At 39.0% G+C, this 17,332-nt stretch overlaps 1 protein-coding gene across 1 annotated transcript in view; it reads right to left on the minus strand.

Moving 5' to 3' along the window:
- The window catches only part of slc13a1 (solute carrier family 13 member 1), a 35,385-nt gene that overhangs the window by 5,617 nt on the left and 12,436 nt on the right, over positions 1 to 17,332 (minus strand). The window contains exons 4-13 of the mRNA XM_061722222.1: positions 14,487 to 14,653; positions 13,480 to 13,528; positions 13,272 to 13,326; positions 11,765 to 11,848; positions 10,742 to 10,899; positions 7,136 to 7,255; positions 5,148 to 5,246; positions 4,723 to 4,824; positions 4,506 to 4,597; positions 2,793 to 2,887 (exon numbers count right to left, since the gene is read on the minus strand). Of these exons, the coding sequence (XP_061578206.1) occupies positions 2,793 to 2,887; positions 4,506 to 4,597; positions 4,723 to 4,824; positions 5,148 to 5,246; positions 7,136 to 7,255; positions 10,742 to 10,899; positions 11,765 to 11,848; positions 13,272 to 13,326; positions 13,480 to 13,528; positions 14,487 to 14,653 (1,021 nt within the window). The remainder of the gene's footprint in view (positions 1 to 2,792; positions 2,888 to 4,505; positions 4,598 to 4,722; positions 4,825 to 5,147; positions 5,247 to 7,135; positions 7,256 to 10,741; positions 10,900 to 11,764; positions 11,849 to 13,271; positions 13,327 to 13,479; positions 13,529 to 14,486; positions 14,654 to 17,332) is intronic.

Here is a 17,332-nt window from a genome sequence, read left to right on the forward strand (position 1 = left end):
CAACAATGTCAGAACAGAACACTCTTATGATGAGGCATGCAAATTCTGGGATGTAAGAGAATGGAAATTGGGAACACTTCACACTTGCAAGCATTTATGTGTTGTTTTTAGTACAATTTGCTTGGGTTGCATGTATAAAAATATTGGAAATAGGTTGTTCAGACTATTTCTGATCTTGTTATGCTGAATGTACTTAACCAAGCAAAGCAATGTATACTAAATATAGTTCCATAGACTTTTAAGATCAAGGCCAGGAGGGTAATAGCATTATACTGGAGAAAAATTGAAATACTATCAATAAGTGTCTGGTTGAAGGAAATGGCATCCTGCATTGTCCTGGAGAAAGTGACTTACATATTTAAAGAAAGAGAGTGGAAAAAGTGTGGAAGCACATGCTGGAGTTTCTCAAACAACACAATGTGTTGGGGGATGAGTTGCAGATGTTGTGGAGGGTTTTATGTAGATTTAGTTTTTTTTTTTGTGATGTTTTCCATTTGCAGTGACTGACTGTGTGGTATGGAATTTGTCAGACAAACCAAAGCGTAGGGAACAATAACTGAAAGAGAGAGCCCAAGGAATGACTGACTTCTGCAAGTTAAAGACAGATCAGCCAGTCAGCCGGCCTGCCAACCCTGGTGAAAGAGTGCCACTGATTGCGTCCTGTCAGCCACCCCCACATGGAAAGACAGCCACAGGAGGAAATACAGGACTGACACACTCATTATTTCAACAAAGGTGTCCAATTAATAATATGAGTGTGGAGATGTGGTTTAGAAAAGAAACTCATTTACATTTGCGGATCAGATGAGGTGAACCATGTCTCATAAAAAGGAGATCCCTGAGGATAATACGATGATGCATGATGAGTAGTTGATCTACATTCAAAGCATCCATCAGTCCACAGTTAGATAAACTTTCTATAAATGGAAGAAGGTTTATACCATAGAAACCATCCAAGATGACTCAAAGGGACAGCACTGAATTCTTAATTAGGAAAAAAAGCTTTTGTGTCCTCTCACCTCTTTCATTTGTTTTTATACAGTATACCAGGGGTATTCAACTGGATTCGGCCGGGGGCCACATCTGCAAAAGGACTGTATGGAGAGGGCCGCACAATTTGAAAATGTGGGGGTTTTCAAAATGTATTTTGCACTCAAAGACGAAGACTTATGTAAATATAATACATTTGTATTATACATTTGAATATATCTAGTTTACATATGAATTATGTATTAATTGTCTCCAGATTTAGTAATTGTGAATGTTAAATATAATATTCAGATAAAGAAATATTATTTTGAATGCAAGTTCATTTTGAAACCATGCATTGTGCAAACTTAATGAAGTTGATATTGACCTACTTTTAATAAAACACGCCATAATGACAAAGCACCACTTTCCACCAAGATTTCCTTACTTGAATATTATATTAAGCATTGAGCACAACCATTTTAGTCCATAGTAGCCAGTTATAAAAAAAAAAAAAAAAAAAAAAAAGATTTTTTTTTTTTTCCAACAAACACCCCCTTTTTTGAAATATGACCAGGGGCCACATAAAAGCCCCTGGCAGGCCGCATGTGGCCCGCGGGCCGCCAATTGAATATCCCTGCAGTATACAAATGAATGGCGTAGACATCACGGCAGGCGGAAAATGATCAGAATCAGAATCAGAATCAGCTTTATTGGCCAGGTTCGAACATTGTCCAACAAGGAATTTGATTCGGTTATTTCGCTCTTTGGTAGTAAAAAAAAAAATAAACAATAAACAAATAAACAATAAACAAATGTGGTATTACTATCTACAGTATAAACATTGTAAACATTGATCAAGTTTGCTGATGATTCTGATGACACGGTCCAGTTCTGAGTGATTTTATTGACCGGTGTGAATCATCCTTATTAGAAATTCATATGGAAGAAGCTATGGAGACGGGGATTTAGGGGATTGTTAATATTTGTAGTATGTTGCTGTACAGGCTTGTAGCACCTTATAATGTAATAATTTCCTGAAAATGTAATGACGCCTGAAAATGTAATAAAATTTGCACTTAACTCAATCGAAAATGTAATAAAACCGAATAATGTAATAACTTCCCCAATAATGTAATAAAATATCCTGACTGATATTGTAATAATATTTTTACTGATAATGTAATACGTTATTGGGAACATGGTATTCAAAGTCTGCAATTTAACCCAATAGTAATTCTGGTGTTTCAAATGTATATACTATTCTTAGATACTTAAAACACAAAATGTAGAAATCTGGACTGAAAATGAACATATATATTACATTATCTGTCAAGTATTACATTATCGGTTTTGGAAAAAAAAACACAAAAAAAAAGCCCACCTGAAAATGTAATAAATTCCCAATAATGTAATAAGGTATTACATTATCAGTAAAAATGTTGAAAATAATAATGTTAAAAAATAATGTTACATTATTGGTGAAGTCATTACATTATTGGATTTTATTACATTTTCGATTGAGGTAAGTGCAAATTTTATTACATTTTCAGGCGTTATTACATTTTCAGGAAATTATTACATTATAAGGTGAAATTATGACATTATAGTGTGCTACAAGGCTGATCTGAGCCGTCCTTTATGGAGGGATTTTGACACACTGCTTTCAGGTCGCGGATATAGTTTACCGAAGTACAGATCAGTCCAAAATAGTTACCTTTATTTAATATTTATTGTTGTGTTTATCGTTTGTATTTTTTTCTGTATTGTTTGCTGAGGTGACGTATTGTTCACTATTTACAGAGCGAAAAAACCCAACCAACCTTTGCGCCTTCAGCGAGCGCAAATCCTCCACCAACTAGCAGGGCCACCGTCCAGGGCATCGCTGCCTCAAAGTCCTTCCAGGTGATCATGGCCTCTGCATGCAGACACAGAAAAACACACCTTAACAAAAAAAAAACAACAACTAACTATTAACTTTGAGAGCGGCTGAAACGAGCTGAGTTTGAAAAATAGTTATACGTTTAGGTACAAGTTAATTTGAACTGTCAGCTAGTGTGATAAATAAATGTGGACAAATTTCATTGGTGCTTCTACAGCTCAAAGGGGATGCTCAGTTCTTCCTGAAAGGGAATTTAATCAGGTTCTAAAATGGGACACACCAACCCAACGGCCGGACGGCACTTTTTTCAAAAGTAAAAAAAATTTAAGAAAAGTAAAATGTATTATTTGTTGGCATTTAAGAGAAAGATGTATCAAAAAGTGGAGAAAAAAAATCATTGATAGATTAATTAGAAATGAATCATTAGTGGCAGCTTGAATAATTGTGTACACCACAAAGAACAAGGACCAAGTAGAGGAGAGTGTTATCTGAGAAGCTCAGAAAGAAAACTATTGATGAGCATGTTGGAGATAAAGGCTATTAGACCATCCCAGTAGTTTCATGTTGGACTACAGCTACAAATGTTATTCAAAGGTAGATGGGACTTCAGGCAGCCTCAGATGATGTAGCCAAAAAAAGAAATGCAACCCCAGGTTGATCAGAAAGATCGTTTGTGTGAACATTCAACATTCATGCTGAACTCCAGTGTACATCATGGTCTAATCTAGGGGTCGGCAACCCGCGGCTCTAAAGCTGCATGCGCCTCTAGAGCCCTAGAGCCCTAGCTGGAGCTTTTTCAAAAATGTTTGACTTTTTTTCCCTTTTTTTCTTTTTTTTCTTCTTTTTTTCTTTTTTTTTATCTTTTTTCTTTTTTTTCTCTGTTTTTTCTTCCTTTTTTCTTTTTTTCTTCTTTTTTTTCTTCTTTTTTTTCTTTTTTTCTCTTTTGTCTTTTTTCTCTTTTCTTTCTTCCTTTTTTCTTTTTTTCTTCTTTTTTAGTTTTTTTCTTCTTTCTTTCCTTTTTTTCTCTTTTTTCTTCCTTTTTCCTTTCCTTTTTAATCTCGACATTTCAACTTTTTTCTCGACATTTCGACTTTTTTCTCAACATTTCAACTTTTTTCTCGACATTTCGACTTTTTTCTCGACATTTCGACTTTTTTCTCGAAATTATTTCAACATTAATCTCGACATTTCGACTTTTTTGTCGACACTGCAACTTTTTTCTCAACATTTCGACTTTTTTCTCGAGATTGTACTTCAACATTAATCTTGACATTTCAACTTTTTTCTCGACATTTCGCCTTTCGCCATTTGCCTTCATTCTAAGGCTTATATACAAGACTTTTCATTTTTTGCAGCTCCGGACATATTTGTTTTTTTTTTTTGTGTTTTTGGTCCAATATGGCTCTTTCAACATTTTGGGTTGCCGTCCCCTGATTTAATCCATGTGTTACCTTCTGAACAACAATGGTCTGCATGGAAGAGAACCCAGCAGACCTTCTGTTGTGTTTGGGGCTGCTACATCTGGCACGAGGGTTATTGGATCAGTGTAGGGCACAATGACATCTCAGCACGTTTAAGAATGACTCATATTTCTGATTGCTGCATCTAACTTACTCAACCATCACAGCTCAAGTGTACTGTTCCATGAAATTACCATATTTTCGGACGGGTCCATAGGCGGGTACGATGAAGAAGAGTAAGCCCAGCATCAGGGCTACAGTGGCATCGGTGATATAATTTGTGTCACTAATACAGAAAAAGAACAACTATTTAAGATGGAGAACACTATTAACAGTAATAAATAATAACAAAGTGAAATGTGGCTATAGTAAAAGAGTAAAAGAAACCAAAAATGTAAATGTGTGACTCACTGGGGGAAGAAAGAAGCCCAGCCAGGAATGAAACCTGGAGATCTGGTTAACCACAACAGCACCATGAACACAAACACCACTCCTGTGAAGATCTCCTGAGAACTGAAAACATTAAAAGTTTGAATGAAATGCAGATAAATAAGTATGGAATGGCTCCAAACCCCACATCATACTCTGAGTTGTGCTTATCGGAGTACGATTGTAGAAACATGCACTACTGTACGTAGAATGACTTTGTAAGAAGAAGTGTTTGATGAGGGTGTTCACATGAGACACCCTCATAAAACATAATTAAAATAATTTCTTTCCTATTTTGGAGTTAAACAGGTTACCCTGAGAGAGACTTTAGGAAAATATGTAGATGAATACATGATCAAACAGCCATTAAGAATGATGAATGAGAGTGCGGTGGCGTGAGTGATCACCTCATGGGTCCCAGTGAATTGTATTCATCATCTATTACTTTTTTTGCCGCCTTCTCTTTTTCAGATGCTTCTCCTCGGCACTTCCACAGGAAAGAGAAACTGTTCATGGGAGAGAGTGTTCATGATCATCAGACATTGATATCACATTTGTGATAGATTACAATTAAGTTTACGCCCTGAACTAAATGTTTGGCTGCAACTGGTTAAATGGATCGTGAAGTTATGACATTACCTTCCATTTATGGACATTTGGACACTGAGGGCCCGATTTACTAAAGGTTTGCGTGTGTTAAAACCTGTGCAAACTTGACAGCACCCGCAAACCAAAGTGCGAGCTGATCTACTAACAGCGTGCAAAGAGGATTGCGTCTCTGAAATGCGCAAAATTGCACACGCAATTCAGTTAGTACTTTTGCCCTGATGAATAATCAATATGGGGCGTACCCGGCAGAAATCCTAAATACTGGGAGGGGAAGATGCAAATTGCTCCATTTACCACGCGCAATGAGATTTACCAAGCCTGAAAGTAGTTGCGCGTATTGTGATTGCGTCCGTATTTAATACGTTCGAAAGGAAGGTGCAAATCTGCTGCTGCTGTTATTGTGGCAAGGAGGCGACATCCAAAATCAAAGAATACGCAGAGAGAGAGTCTTTATTCTGCTGCATGCTATTTTAAAAACGGTTGCACAAGTTTCATTAAAGGCCACTTTTTCTTTAGTTCTTCGCCTTATATCTTGCCACCTTCTCTTATTGTGCCCCCCTCCACTCGCCCACAAGCAGGCCAAGCCTTTGTGCCAAAACTTTGTATTTTATTGATTAGGCTACTTATCTTATTGAACGTGAAATCATCCTTCGTAAACTACATTTAATTAAAACCCGTGCTTATTAATCACAAAACACAGGTTAAACATCATGACCAAATCCGCTCCGACCCGCTGTGTCAGGATCAGCGCAGACAGACTGCAGCTTCGCCTGAATTATGCTTCTGCGGTCGCGGTGCGGTGTGCGTCGCTGCGTAGCCTACGCCGTCGTTTCTGCGTTGGTGTGACGCGGAACCATAAATCAGCCTTTAGTGTGCGCTCTGTGCTGTTCTGAACACTTCTCTTCTTTCGTCCATATGCTGGTCCCGTCTGTCACACATTTACTGTCAGTGTTTGCTATATAATATATAATATTTGCAATATACTGTGGACATCTGAATAAAAACTTAACTCATAAATAGATTGAATCAAAGCGCTCTCCAGCTCTGTGTCTGATTGTCTTTTTCTCTGTGCCTAAAATTGAAATATGAAAAACCAGACGTTTTTCCGTTTTTTGTGTTACCAACTGCATTTATTCTATCGCAGGTTTTCTCCGATATTGCGTTTCTTTTGGTAATGTTTAAATTTCTTGGCTGTAGTTCATGAATGTGTTTATTTGCCTCTTCCACTAATATCTCTAACTCCAACTCGTCAAATTTCATTTTGCGCTTGTGACTTGTGTCTGTGCATTCCATCCACTCTCCATGGCGCAGATTTTGCGCTCGCAAACCTTAAGACACGCAACACCTCATTTAAATACTGCTGTTTGCACCTGTTATCAATTGCACACGCAATCTTAGTTGATCACCCGCAAACCACACGCAAACAGCACGCGCAAACTTTTTCAGTGCACACGCAATTTAGTACTCTTTATTTAGGATCTTAGTAAATCGGGCCCTGAGTTGGTAGATGTTTATTGCTCAGCTTAGATGTTTGAAGCATCTATAAGTCCTGTATCCACTGTATTACAGTCTTCGACTATACTGTATCTTTACAACAATTAAACATATTTATTATATGTGTTAATAAGCTTGTATTTTAACTAATTAATTAATGGATAATGATATAAAACAAAACTTATCAAAGACAAGACGTGGGAAAAAAAAATGGAATTAAATAGTGAAAAAGGAGGGAAGAAACTGACAGGAAACAAACAAGAGATTTGATTTGCAGGTAACTGACACTCACTCTGAGCCGATGAAGAGCCAGTAAAGCCAGATCCACGTCAGCAGGAGCATGATGATGCTGATGGGAAGGCATAACAGCAGCCAGTTTCCGAAGTTTATGCTGTCACAATCTGGGTAAATTCTGAATGTGAAGACAAAGTTTGAGGTGGCTTTTAATTACAAATATAAATTCCATCTACTCATTTCTTAATAACTAGCATCTTCTGGATTGATTTTTTTATTTCTTACGTGAATCCTTCCCATTTATGCCATGATTTGAAAAAGATAGGACACCCTCTTTCAATTCTTTTAAATGTATGACATTTGTTGTGAAGTGTGTGTACTAAGATGTCTTACATTATACCCAAACATCTTCACCTTGGTCTGAGACCAGTTTCAGGGTGAGGCCTGTCCTTGTTTGGGCGGGGGATATCAAGATACTTGTTCATCTTGGAGTTTTGTTCACAAGTGACAGAAAAATGAAATGGAAGCAACTGGAATATGTTTCCACCACAATTTTTTGGACTGTCCTTTAGAGATGAAATGAGAAGTTCACTCATCTGGGAGAGGGTGGGAGAGGCTTGAAGTAGACTTGAAGCCAATGTTCCTACATATCCAGAAGATTTAACAAAGGTGCTTCATGGATCTGATAGAAGGAATCTTAGGGTACTTTCACACCTGTCCCGTTTGGAGCAGTTGTTCCGAAACAGGGAGCGTTTCCTCACAAAACAATTTAGTCGAGATCTCCTAGGAGAGGTGGTCTCGGATCGATTCCATTCCAGAGCTGGAGCAGTTCGTTTGCAGTGAGAACATAATCGATCACAGCAACCGACACAACTCCATTCATTATGTAAGTGCTACCGCGGCACAAGGAGAAGAGTCGGCACAGCCTCCACCACCTTCTCTCCTATTGGACACAACTTTCTCTCTTCTCCCTTCTTTCTCTTCTCCCTTCTCTCCTATTGGACGTGCCAAGATGTCGTCACAGCGCGGCACGGTGAAATTAAAAAATGTTCAATTCAGGCAGGCAGGCGTGGCGCAAACGCCGCGGCAGGGTCCGCTGAGCTCGGCGGTAGCACATACACAATGAATGGGATCGCCGGCGGCGGTCTGCGCTTTGCGTCCTCTCTGTGAAAGGGGTTATAACCATTGTTGTTTTTCCCAGGGTACGGAAGAGGAAACTCCTTCCGCGTTCATTTCTGACCAATGAGAGAACAGTTGGTTCGCGCGTGGCATTTGTTAACAGCTTTGAACCGCTACAGACGGGTTGCCTTGTGAACACAAACGCCACAAACGAAAAAACTAAACAACCATATCGATTTAGCCCCTGAATCGGAACAAAACAAACGGACCACAGGTCTAGAAGCACCCTTAAGGAAGCTTAAGTCCCTCAGCATTTGCTGCAAACTGCTATGTTGCTCCAATAAGTCTGTTGTGGAGAGTTCAATCCCCCAATCAGTCAGCTGTTGGGGGTGCAGCATCAGTGACTTAAAGAAACTGAACAAACTGATAAAGAAGGCTGACTGTTCTGGGGACTGTTCTGGATCCTCTGGAGATGATTGTATGAAAGAGGATACTTTATAAAATGAAGACAATCATGAACAACCCTTAGCATCCTCTTCACAACACAGTGATTCAGCAACAAACTGTCAGTCAGAGGTTTCATCAGATCCGCTGCAACACAGACCTCTACAGGAGATCCTTCAGACCTCTACAGGAGATCATTCAGACCTCTACAGGAGATCCTTCAGATCTCTACAGGAGATCCTTTAGACCTCTACAGGAGATCCTTCAGAACTCTACAGGAGATCCTTCAGACCTCTGCAAGAGATCCTTCAGACCTCTACAAGAGATCCTTCAGACCTCTACAGGAGATCCTTCAGACCTCTACAAGAGATCCTTCAGACCTCTACAGGAGATCCTTCAGACCTCTACAGGAGATCCTTCAGATCTCTACAGGAGATCCTTTAGACCTCTACAGGAGATCCTTCAGAACTCTACAGGAGATCCTTCAGACCTCTGCAAGAGATCCTTCAGACCTCTACAAGAGATCCTTCAGACCTCTACAAGAGATCCTTCAGACCTCTACAGGAGATCCTTCAGACCTCTACAAGAGATCCTTCAGACCTCTACAGGAGATCCTTCAGACCTCTACAAGAGATCCTTCAGACCTCTACAGGAGATCCTTCAGACCTCTACAGGAGATCCTTCAGACCTCTACAGGAGATCCTTCAGACCTCTACAGGAGATCCTTCAGACCTCTACAGGAGATCCTTCAGACCTCTACAGGAGATCCTTCAGACCGCTACAGATCACTTCAGACTGCTGTAGGAGATCCTTCCTGCTCATAGCAATAAACCTATATAATGAATCTCTGAAGAGACCGAAGTCATGAAGACTACTGCAAAACATTTATTTTTCTCCAGGGATTAATAAAGAATTTTTGAATTTAATTGACAAAAAATGCCTCCTTGATGCCTCCCTGGAGACTTTTTTTTTTGGCATGTCCAACCGAGAGACAGGTCAAGGCACACCCAGGACATACTTGATATTCTTCAATATCCCCCCCCAGAGGATGTGTCTGTGGAAAGGTCTGTGTCAGTCTTTAGGCTGAATCCTTCACAACCGGAACACCGAGAAGGGGAAGTTAATGGATGGATGGTTAATCAAAATGAGGAGGACTAGTTTGTTTGATCACAACTTTGTGAACCGGTGCTGCTGTGCCATGTTCTCTCCAGGCCTTTCTTCAAGAATCAATTTTAAAAAGCCATACTTCTTCGCTCTTTTTCTTACTGAGCTGTCATGAACTTTAAAATTGAACATGATAACTGAGGCATGTAACATCAGAGAAATAGCTCCTGGGCTTTGTGGAACTTTCTTTGATCACTGCATGATTTGGCCTTGGGGGAGAACTTGCCGAGAACTTGGCCCTGCTGAGAAGACGGGTAATCCTTATCCCTGCAGAATCAACTCCAAACAGGAAATGCCATTAGAACCTTTTAAATCAGGCCTGTTTCTTTAAGATCATTGCTGATGTCATTCCTCCTGTAACACATAGGAGCCAGACCAGCAAACTGATGAAGTTCAAGAGAACCTGATCAGAACCACCTGGCTGCTACTTACTCTCTTAAAGGAGCTTGAGGCCGGATTGTGGCAGGATTTATGAAAAAAATCCGTATACATTTTAAGTTTTCTAGTAATAATGTCAGATGAAGCGTTCCAAACCCAAACGAATGAGCCCTCTAGTGTATCTCTCCGTTGCCTTGAACAGGCTGTGTGCTGCAAAATGTGCTGCAATTCGGTCCCGAATTTCCCGCGCTGTCCTGCGGATGTGACGTCACATGACGCTGCATGTGCGTTCTCCCCGTTCTCCCGTGCCGGCTTCGCTGTTGGCTGCAGTACCCCCGACGGCCGTCATGGTGAAGGGTGGCGCTAGAGAGTCTAATTTCTTAAAAGGAGCCTCATGCTCCTTTAATTCCAATGGAAATGCTAAAAGTGTATTCATTCTGAGATCTGGCAAGAACCAAACTATTTTTCTGATGCAGATAACCTTTGAATTGAAAGAGGATGTACTTTCTTTTTCACTTTTACTTGATAATTAAATGTCTGACTCAAGACAGTAACTCACTGCTGGAGATACTCAGAGAAGATGAGGTTGGGAGAAGTTCCTGGCAGTGTGGTGATGCCGCCAATGCTGGATGAGTAGGCGATGCCGATGGACATGGCTTTGCACATCATCCGGTCCCGATTACTCCCACTGGCACCTTCAGACTCACATTCTGAACCCTTTAAGATAACACAGAAGGAGTAAAGAAAAGACGAGGAAATTACTCATGAGGAGCATTAGTGGCAATACTACTCTAACAGAGGGAATAATATATGTGTTTTAAACTAGAAGCAAAATTAATTGCAGTATTAGTAGTAAGTGGTTCTAGATCACATAATTATTGGGTGAATTAGATTACTCAAAATTGTTTTGGTCGTTGCATGTTACTGAATCATGAGCCTTTAACAGACTACACAGTAGACCCACAGTTTACTCCAAGTGAGAGAAGGTGTCCAGTCATTTTGGTACCTGATCTTAATATCCAAACATAATTTCCAACAAGCCTATTCACAACAGCTAAATATGTGAGGTTTTCAACATTAATAAAACAACAGAAAATTTATTTAATTTTTTTTTTTTTTTTTTTATTTGCCATCCCCTTTTCAAACAGCGTTTGTTTTGTTTTGTTATAGTGTCTGTTGTTGGTATTGTTGTTTGTTCTGTTCAATGGTGTCCTGTAACTTTCTGTTCTTGTAGTACGAGAGTTGTGGTTTTGTTGGTTTGAAATAAATAAAAATGAAATGAACGGAAAATGATTTTGTATGTAACAATAATGTCTTGGCATCCTGTCACATAGATGTTTGAACGTTCTCCAAATACTGAAGGCAAATCCCAGGTCAAAAATCTTGGTATTTTCGTAATTCACACAATTTATTTGAGAGTTAAAAAATTAGCAATTTCAGATACAGATATATGCTGACCTTTACGCTGTTAAGATTTTCCTCAGTTTTAAATGTACCATCTCTTATCTCTGAGTTTGTATTTCTACTTGTGTGATGCAGGTGTTTTTTTTACTGTTTCATCCGATACCCTCCTCTTCCTCACCTTTCTTTCTTTGTTGGGGTCCGATGTGTCTTTTGCACTCTTCATCTCCTCTAGTCTTCCTGTTTTCTCCTCCTCTTTCCAGTCCTGCTCAAAAAGAAGAAAAGAAAATTGCAGTCACATGCCAAACTATAATGATATTTTCATCTTCTCATTTGACAATTAGGCTATATGATAAAAACATGTTTTATTTATACATTTGTATGTGCTTACACTTTAGCGAACATTCATACACATAAGCAGGGGTACCTTAAAACAAGTTTCATTCCTTAATAACAACGTCTGCTCTGACAGCTCAACTTCTGATATTTCATGTTCTGTTTAATTTTAACTAACTTTAACTAACTTGACCTTAGGTGCTGTGAATTTTTGCTCGGGTCAAATTTGACTAACAGAAAAGACATGAATCATGTCCTGTCATGAAGTCATGAAGTGTTTCCTCTGTTCATTTTTCAACGGTAAACATGTCTTTTTTAGTGGCATTTTTATAGTTATAATTAAAGTAATATATTTAAGTGCTCGACAAGGGTTTCCCAAAGCAGTTCCTTCATCATATGTTTTTATTGTTTTATTTGAGAAATATGATTTAATCTTTTCACACATTTAATGGTGAATGCACGAGAGCCTGTCCTCATCATCGTTCCTAAAAGACTCAGCTTGTCGTCAATGCTGCCTGTTTCAAATCATCAGTGCTAAAATCCGTAGTCACCTGTAAAAAAACATATAGATAATGTTTCACCTTCTCACTAGTACTATACTGTCCTGTTGATGTGAAGATGTGAAGATGTGAAAGTCAAAGTAAGTATACGAATCTCTGTCGTTGATTTCTGTTTATATTTTTGATATAATACCAGTAATAATGTTGATTTATTAATATCATTGTTATGTTACTATTGATAAGGTATTTTCTGTTAATGCCATATTTATGAAAGTTATTTACTGTAAAACATAATGTTTTCCCAGTTTGACATGTTTTTACTTTGACGGTTTTTACTTTTTCATGGAAATCGCATGTTTCAGTTGATGTCTGTGTAGCCCTTCAAAAAAACAACCATTGAATAAATTAAAATAAAAAAATAATATATACCGGTAGGTAATATATGTATGTTATATATATATATATATATATATATATATATATATATATATATATATAGGGACACATCTAAAACATGCAGGACTGCGGCCCTCGAGGACCAGGATTCCCCACCCCTGCTGTAGAAATACCAACAGTAACATGTCGTAGTGGGGATCTTAGTCGTTTTTTATAAGAAATTATATTAATAATTATATTAATAATTATATTAATTTGTTATATTATAACAAATTAATCCTAGCCAAACGAGAACCAGGAGCAAAATCAGAAGTTGCTTTAACCATGGTTGGTACTAATATGAGTAATAGTACTCCAGCAGGTATCGGGATGCATTTAAATTCACTAAATGGTGGAGATTTAAGTTGCATAAGTAATAGAGAATACAAACTGTATAATGTATTTGTATCTTTGTACCTTAGAAGCAGAGTTCATCCGGACACGAGTGCAGGGTTCTGGGTCCTTCTTGCCACTGAGAAACAGTATAAGAACATCTAATTAATAAAGTGTAAGGACAAGCATCGAGAGGAACCCGGGACAAATATGTGGACAGCAGAACAATGTAACACGGTTATTTGATAAATAAACAGCTTTTAGCATTGGGAAGTTAGAATGCTTTACATACCTCCCAATGTCCTTTGTTCCCTTTTCTTTTTCAGTCCAGTCGTCACTTTCTGCAAAAATAACAGAATCTGGTTAACGGCGCTGTATTCAAATGGCACCTTTATGTTTCTATTCAAAGCAGTCATCTTTATAGCTGTTTACTGGGACTGAAATGGCCTCAGTAAACACCAGTGACAACTGATTATTTATGAAATAACATAATGATATTATCAGTTACTAATATTAGTAGTCTACGCTTGATTTTGTTGATGAATGATGGAGTAGAAATGCCCTCCTCTGTTAGCGGTCAGTTATAAGCATGCTGAATTATGTGAAGACTGTGTTTCGTTTCGTTACAATTCATTCTTTTGTCCCCTCTAAGCTGTAATAGGTTATTACTTTAAATATTTTATGTGTAAAATTCTAGATATGCAATAAAAGGTTGTAAGGAAGATTTGTAACATTCCAATGCTCAAATTTTGATATGCAAAACACTGAAACTGAGTTTTCTGTATATACAGGACTGTCTCAGAAAATTAGAATATTGTGATTTTCTGTAATGCAATTACAAAAACAAAAATGTCATACATTCTGGATTCATTACAAATCAACTGAAATATTGCAAGCCTTTTATTATTTTGATATTGCTGATCATGGCTTACAGCTTAAGAAAACTCAAATATCCTATCTCAAAAAATTAGAATATTCTGGGAATCTTAATCTTAAACTGTAAGCCATAATCAGCAATATTAAAATAATAAAAGGCTTGCAATATTTCAGTTAATTTGTAATGAATCCAGAATGTATGACATTTTTTTTTTTTTTTTTTAATTGCATTACAGAAAATAAAGAACTTTATCACAATATTCTAATTTTCTGAGACAGTCCTGTATGCATCATCACTTAAATGAGTAATTTAACTAAGCAACAGCTTGAATATGATGAGGTGTCTAAAGTTAGTCCTCAGTACGACACACACATATGCGGAGAAATGTGTACGAGTGGATGACACAATGTTTTTCTAGGTACCATCGAGCTCTAGGCCGGGGTTGTCTTTGCCAGCATATCCAGACTCCTTGGCTTTCAGGATCTGTTGGAGGACGGCATCCACAATGGGCATCACCATGGCAACAGCTGAGGTGTTTTGGACCCACATGGAGAGCAAGGCACAGCCAGACATGAAACCCAACATCAGCCTAGGTAGCAAGCAAGGGGAGAGAATGAACAACTCTTGAATCTCCACACTTATATTTACAGCATCTGTTAATTATATTCAAAACAGAAAATGAAACCACGGTCCACAGCATTACTTCAGCTGTGATGCAGACTTTGGTTTCATGTTTGCATTGTCAGCATCCATCAGATACTGCAACGGTTACAGATGATGAATGCTGGGTAAAGTTTGCATAATGTCCAAGCTACGCCACCGCAGTTAAATAAAAAAGAACGAAAGCATTTACAGTTGTTATATTACTTCCTTTTTTTTAATGTAGAGTAATCATTTTGTCTTAAACTGGCTGACATTAACTGGTGAAATGAGTTTTGAGTGCAGAGTCAGTGTATTGTATATTGCACCAGGATGCAGTTATGAATTTTACAACCAAGAATGATTCACATCAATATATTGAAAACAAATAACAGAAATTGATTTATTTATCTAATTTACATTGCACCAATTCACAATAAATGCCACTTAATGGTACTTTAGATAGAAAGTTAACAGGCTTCAGTTAAAGGAGCTTGAGGCCGGATTGTGGCAAGATTTATGAAAAAAATCTGTATACATTTTAAGTTTTCTAGTAATAATGTCAGATGAAGCGTTCCAAACCCAAAAGAATGTTTCCTCTAGTGTATCTCTCCTTTATGGAGCTAGAACAGTCTCATAATTCACAAATGCACAGGACAAGTTTTACAAATGCACAGACCGATTTGCAAATACACACACAGTTTCACACGTGCACAGGACAAGTTTTACAAATGCACAGACCGATTTGCAAATACACACACAGTTTCACACGTGCACAGAACAATTCACACGTGCACAGGACAAGATTCACAAATGTATTTTTGATGCACACACAAATATAACCTGATTTACAAATGTTTTTTTTGTCTGTGAGCTGCGCTGGATTTGTGTGTGACTTTTGAGACTCCCCTGACGTGACTAGATCCACAAATGGGTTTTTTTTAACACGGAAGGATCTGCAACAAATCAGATGTCTTCATTTGTTCCAGCCAATCATAAGAGCGCACCCCACGCGGGGGACGATTCACTCTAAACCAATCAGATTAAAGGGGCGGATACACCTGCTGTTTGAACTGCGTTAGCGCTGTTCACATAGAAAAGTGATTAATATTTGGAGTTGGTGCAGTAAAAGATAAATAAACATCAACAGGAGATAAAAGATAAATAAACAGGATGGAGGGGAGATCACTGTTCTGGTTTTCTTGTGATCCCGGTAAATAAAACAGCGCGATCTGAGATGGTTTGTCGGGCTGTTCAACCAGAGCCGTCAGGAGAGCTCTTAGTCCTGCCGATGCAGCAACTGATGATGAAAAAGAGCGGAGATATTTCTGTATTTGAACTACAGGTGTCTTTCAGGAGAACGAGCCTGTTGACGGGGGTGAATATTGCTCCAGGTCGTGTTCTGGCTCTGTCCACTAGCGGCGCTGGTCCCGGTCAGACACCAGCTGACCAGTGACCAGACACGGAGGTCAGAAACAAGCAGCTGTTATCCTCACATTTATGATGTGACATTGTCACCACACAGAGACAAACATGTGTCAAAACAGCGGCGGCAGATCAACACATTCCCGGTGCACATTCATGCTCATGGGAAGATGCAGCCGTGATGATGCTGGTCGGGGTTTAGTCCACCGATCATCAAACATCTGAGCTGGATACAGAGGTTCTTCGGTTATCAGTCGACTGATACCGACTTTACTCCAGATATTTCGGTAAATTAATCTCCTGACATGAGCTGCTGCTCCACCTGGCCGCTGCTCGTCCCCGTCAGGCAGCGCAGCAGCTCTCTGTTGTCTGTCTGGTTCTGAGCTCAATCAGCGGGACAGTAATACTTCGTGAAACCAAACAGAGCAAATATATAAAAATCTCCGCTGTTTCTCATCATCAGTTGCTGCATCGGCAGGACTAAGAGCTCTCCCGACGGCTCTGGTTGAACAGCCCCACAAACCATCTCCAATGCGCTGTTTTATTTACCGGGATCACAAGAAAAGCAGCAGTGATCTCCTCTCCATCCTGTTTATTTATATTTTATCTCCTGTAACTGTTTTTTATCTTTACTCCACTAACTTGAAATATTAATCACTTTTCTCAGTGAACAGCGCTAACGCAGTTCAAACAGCAGGTGTATCCGCCCCTTTAATCTGATTGGTTGCAGATCCTTCCGTGTTAAAAAAAACCCCATTTGTGGATCTAGTCACGTCAGGGGAGTCTCAAAACTCACACACAAATCCAGCGCAGCTCACAGACAAAAAAACATTTGTAAATCAGGTTATATTTGTGTGTGCATCAAAAATACATTTGTGAATCTTGTCCTACGCACGTGTGAATTGTTCTGTGCACGTGTGAAACGGTGTGTGTATTTGCAAATCGGTCCGTGCATTTGTAAAACTTGTCCTGTGCATTTGTGAATTATGAGACTGTTCTAGCTCCATACTCCTTTGCCTTGAACAGGCTGTGTGCTGCAAAATGTGCTGCAATTCGGTCCTGAATTTCCCGCGCTGGGCTGTGGATGTGACGTCACATGACGCTGCATGCGCGTTCTCCCCGTTCTCCCGTGCCGGCTTCACTGTTGGCTGCAGTACCCCCAACGGCCGTCGTGGTGAAGGGTGGCGCTAGAGAGTCTCATTTC

Source organism: Cololabis saira, chromosome 5 (assembly GCF_033807715.1).
Source record: "Cololabis saira isolate AMF1-May2022 chromosome 5, fColSai1.1, whole genome shotgun sequence".
Taxonomy (NCBI): domain Eukaryota; kingdom Metazoa; phylum Chordata; class Actinopteri; order Beloniformes; family Belonidae; genus Cololabis; species Cololabis saira.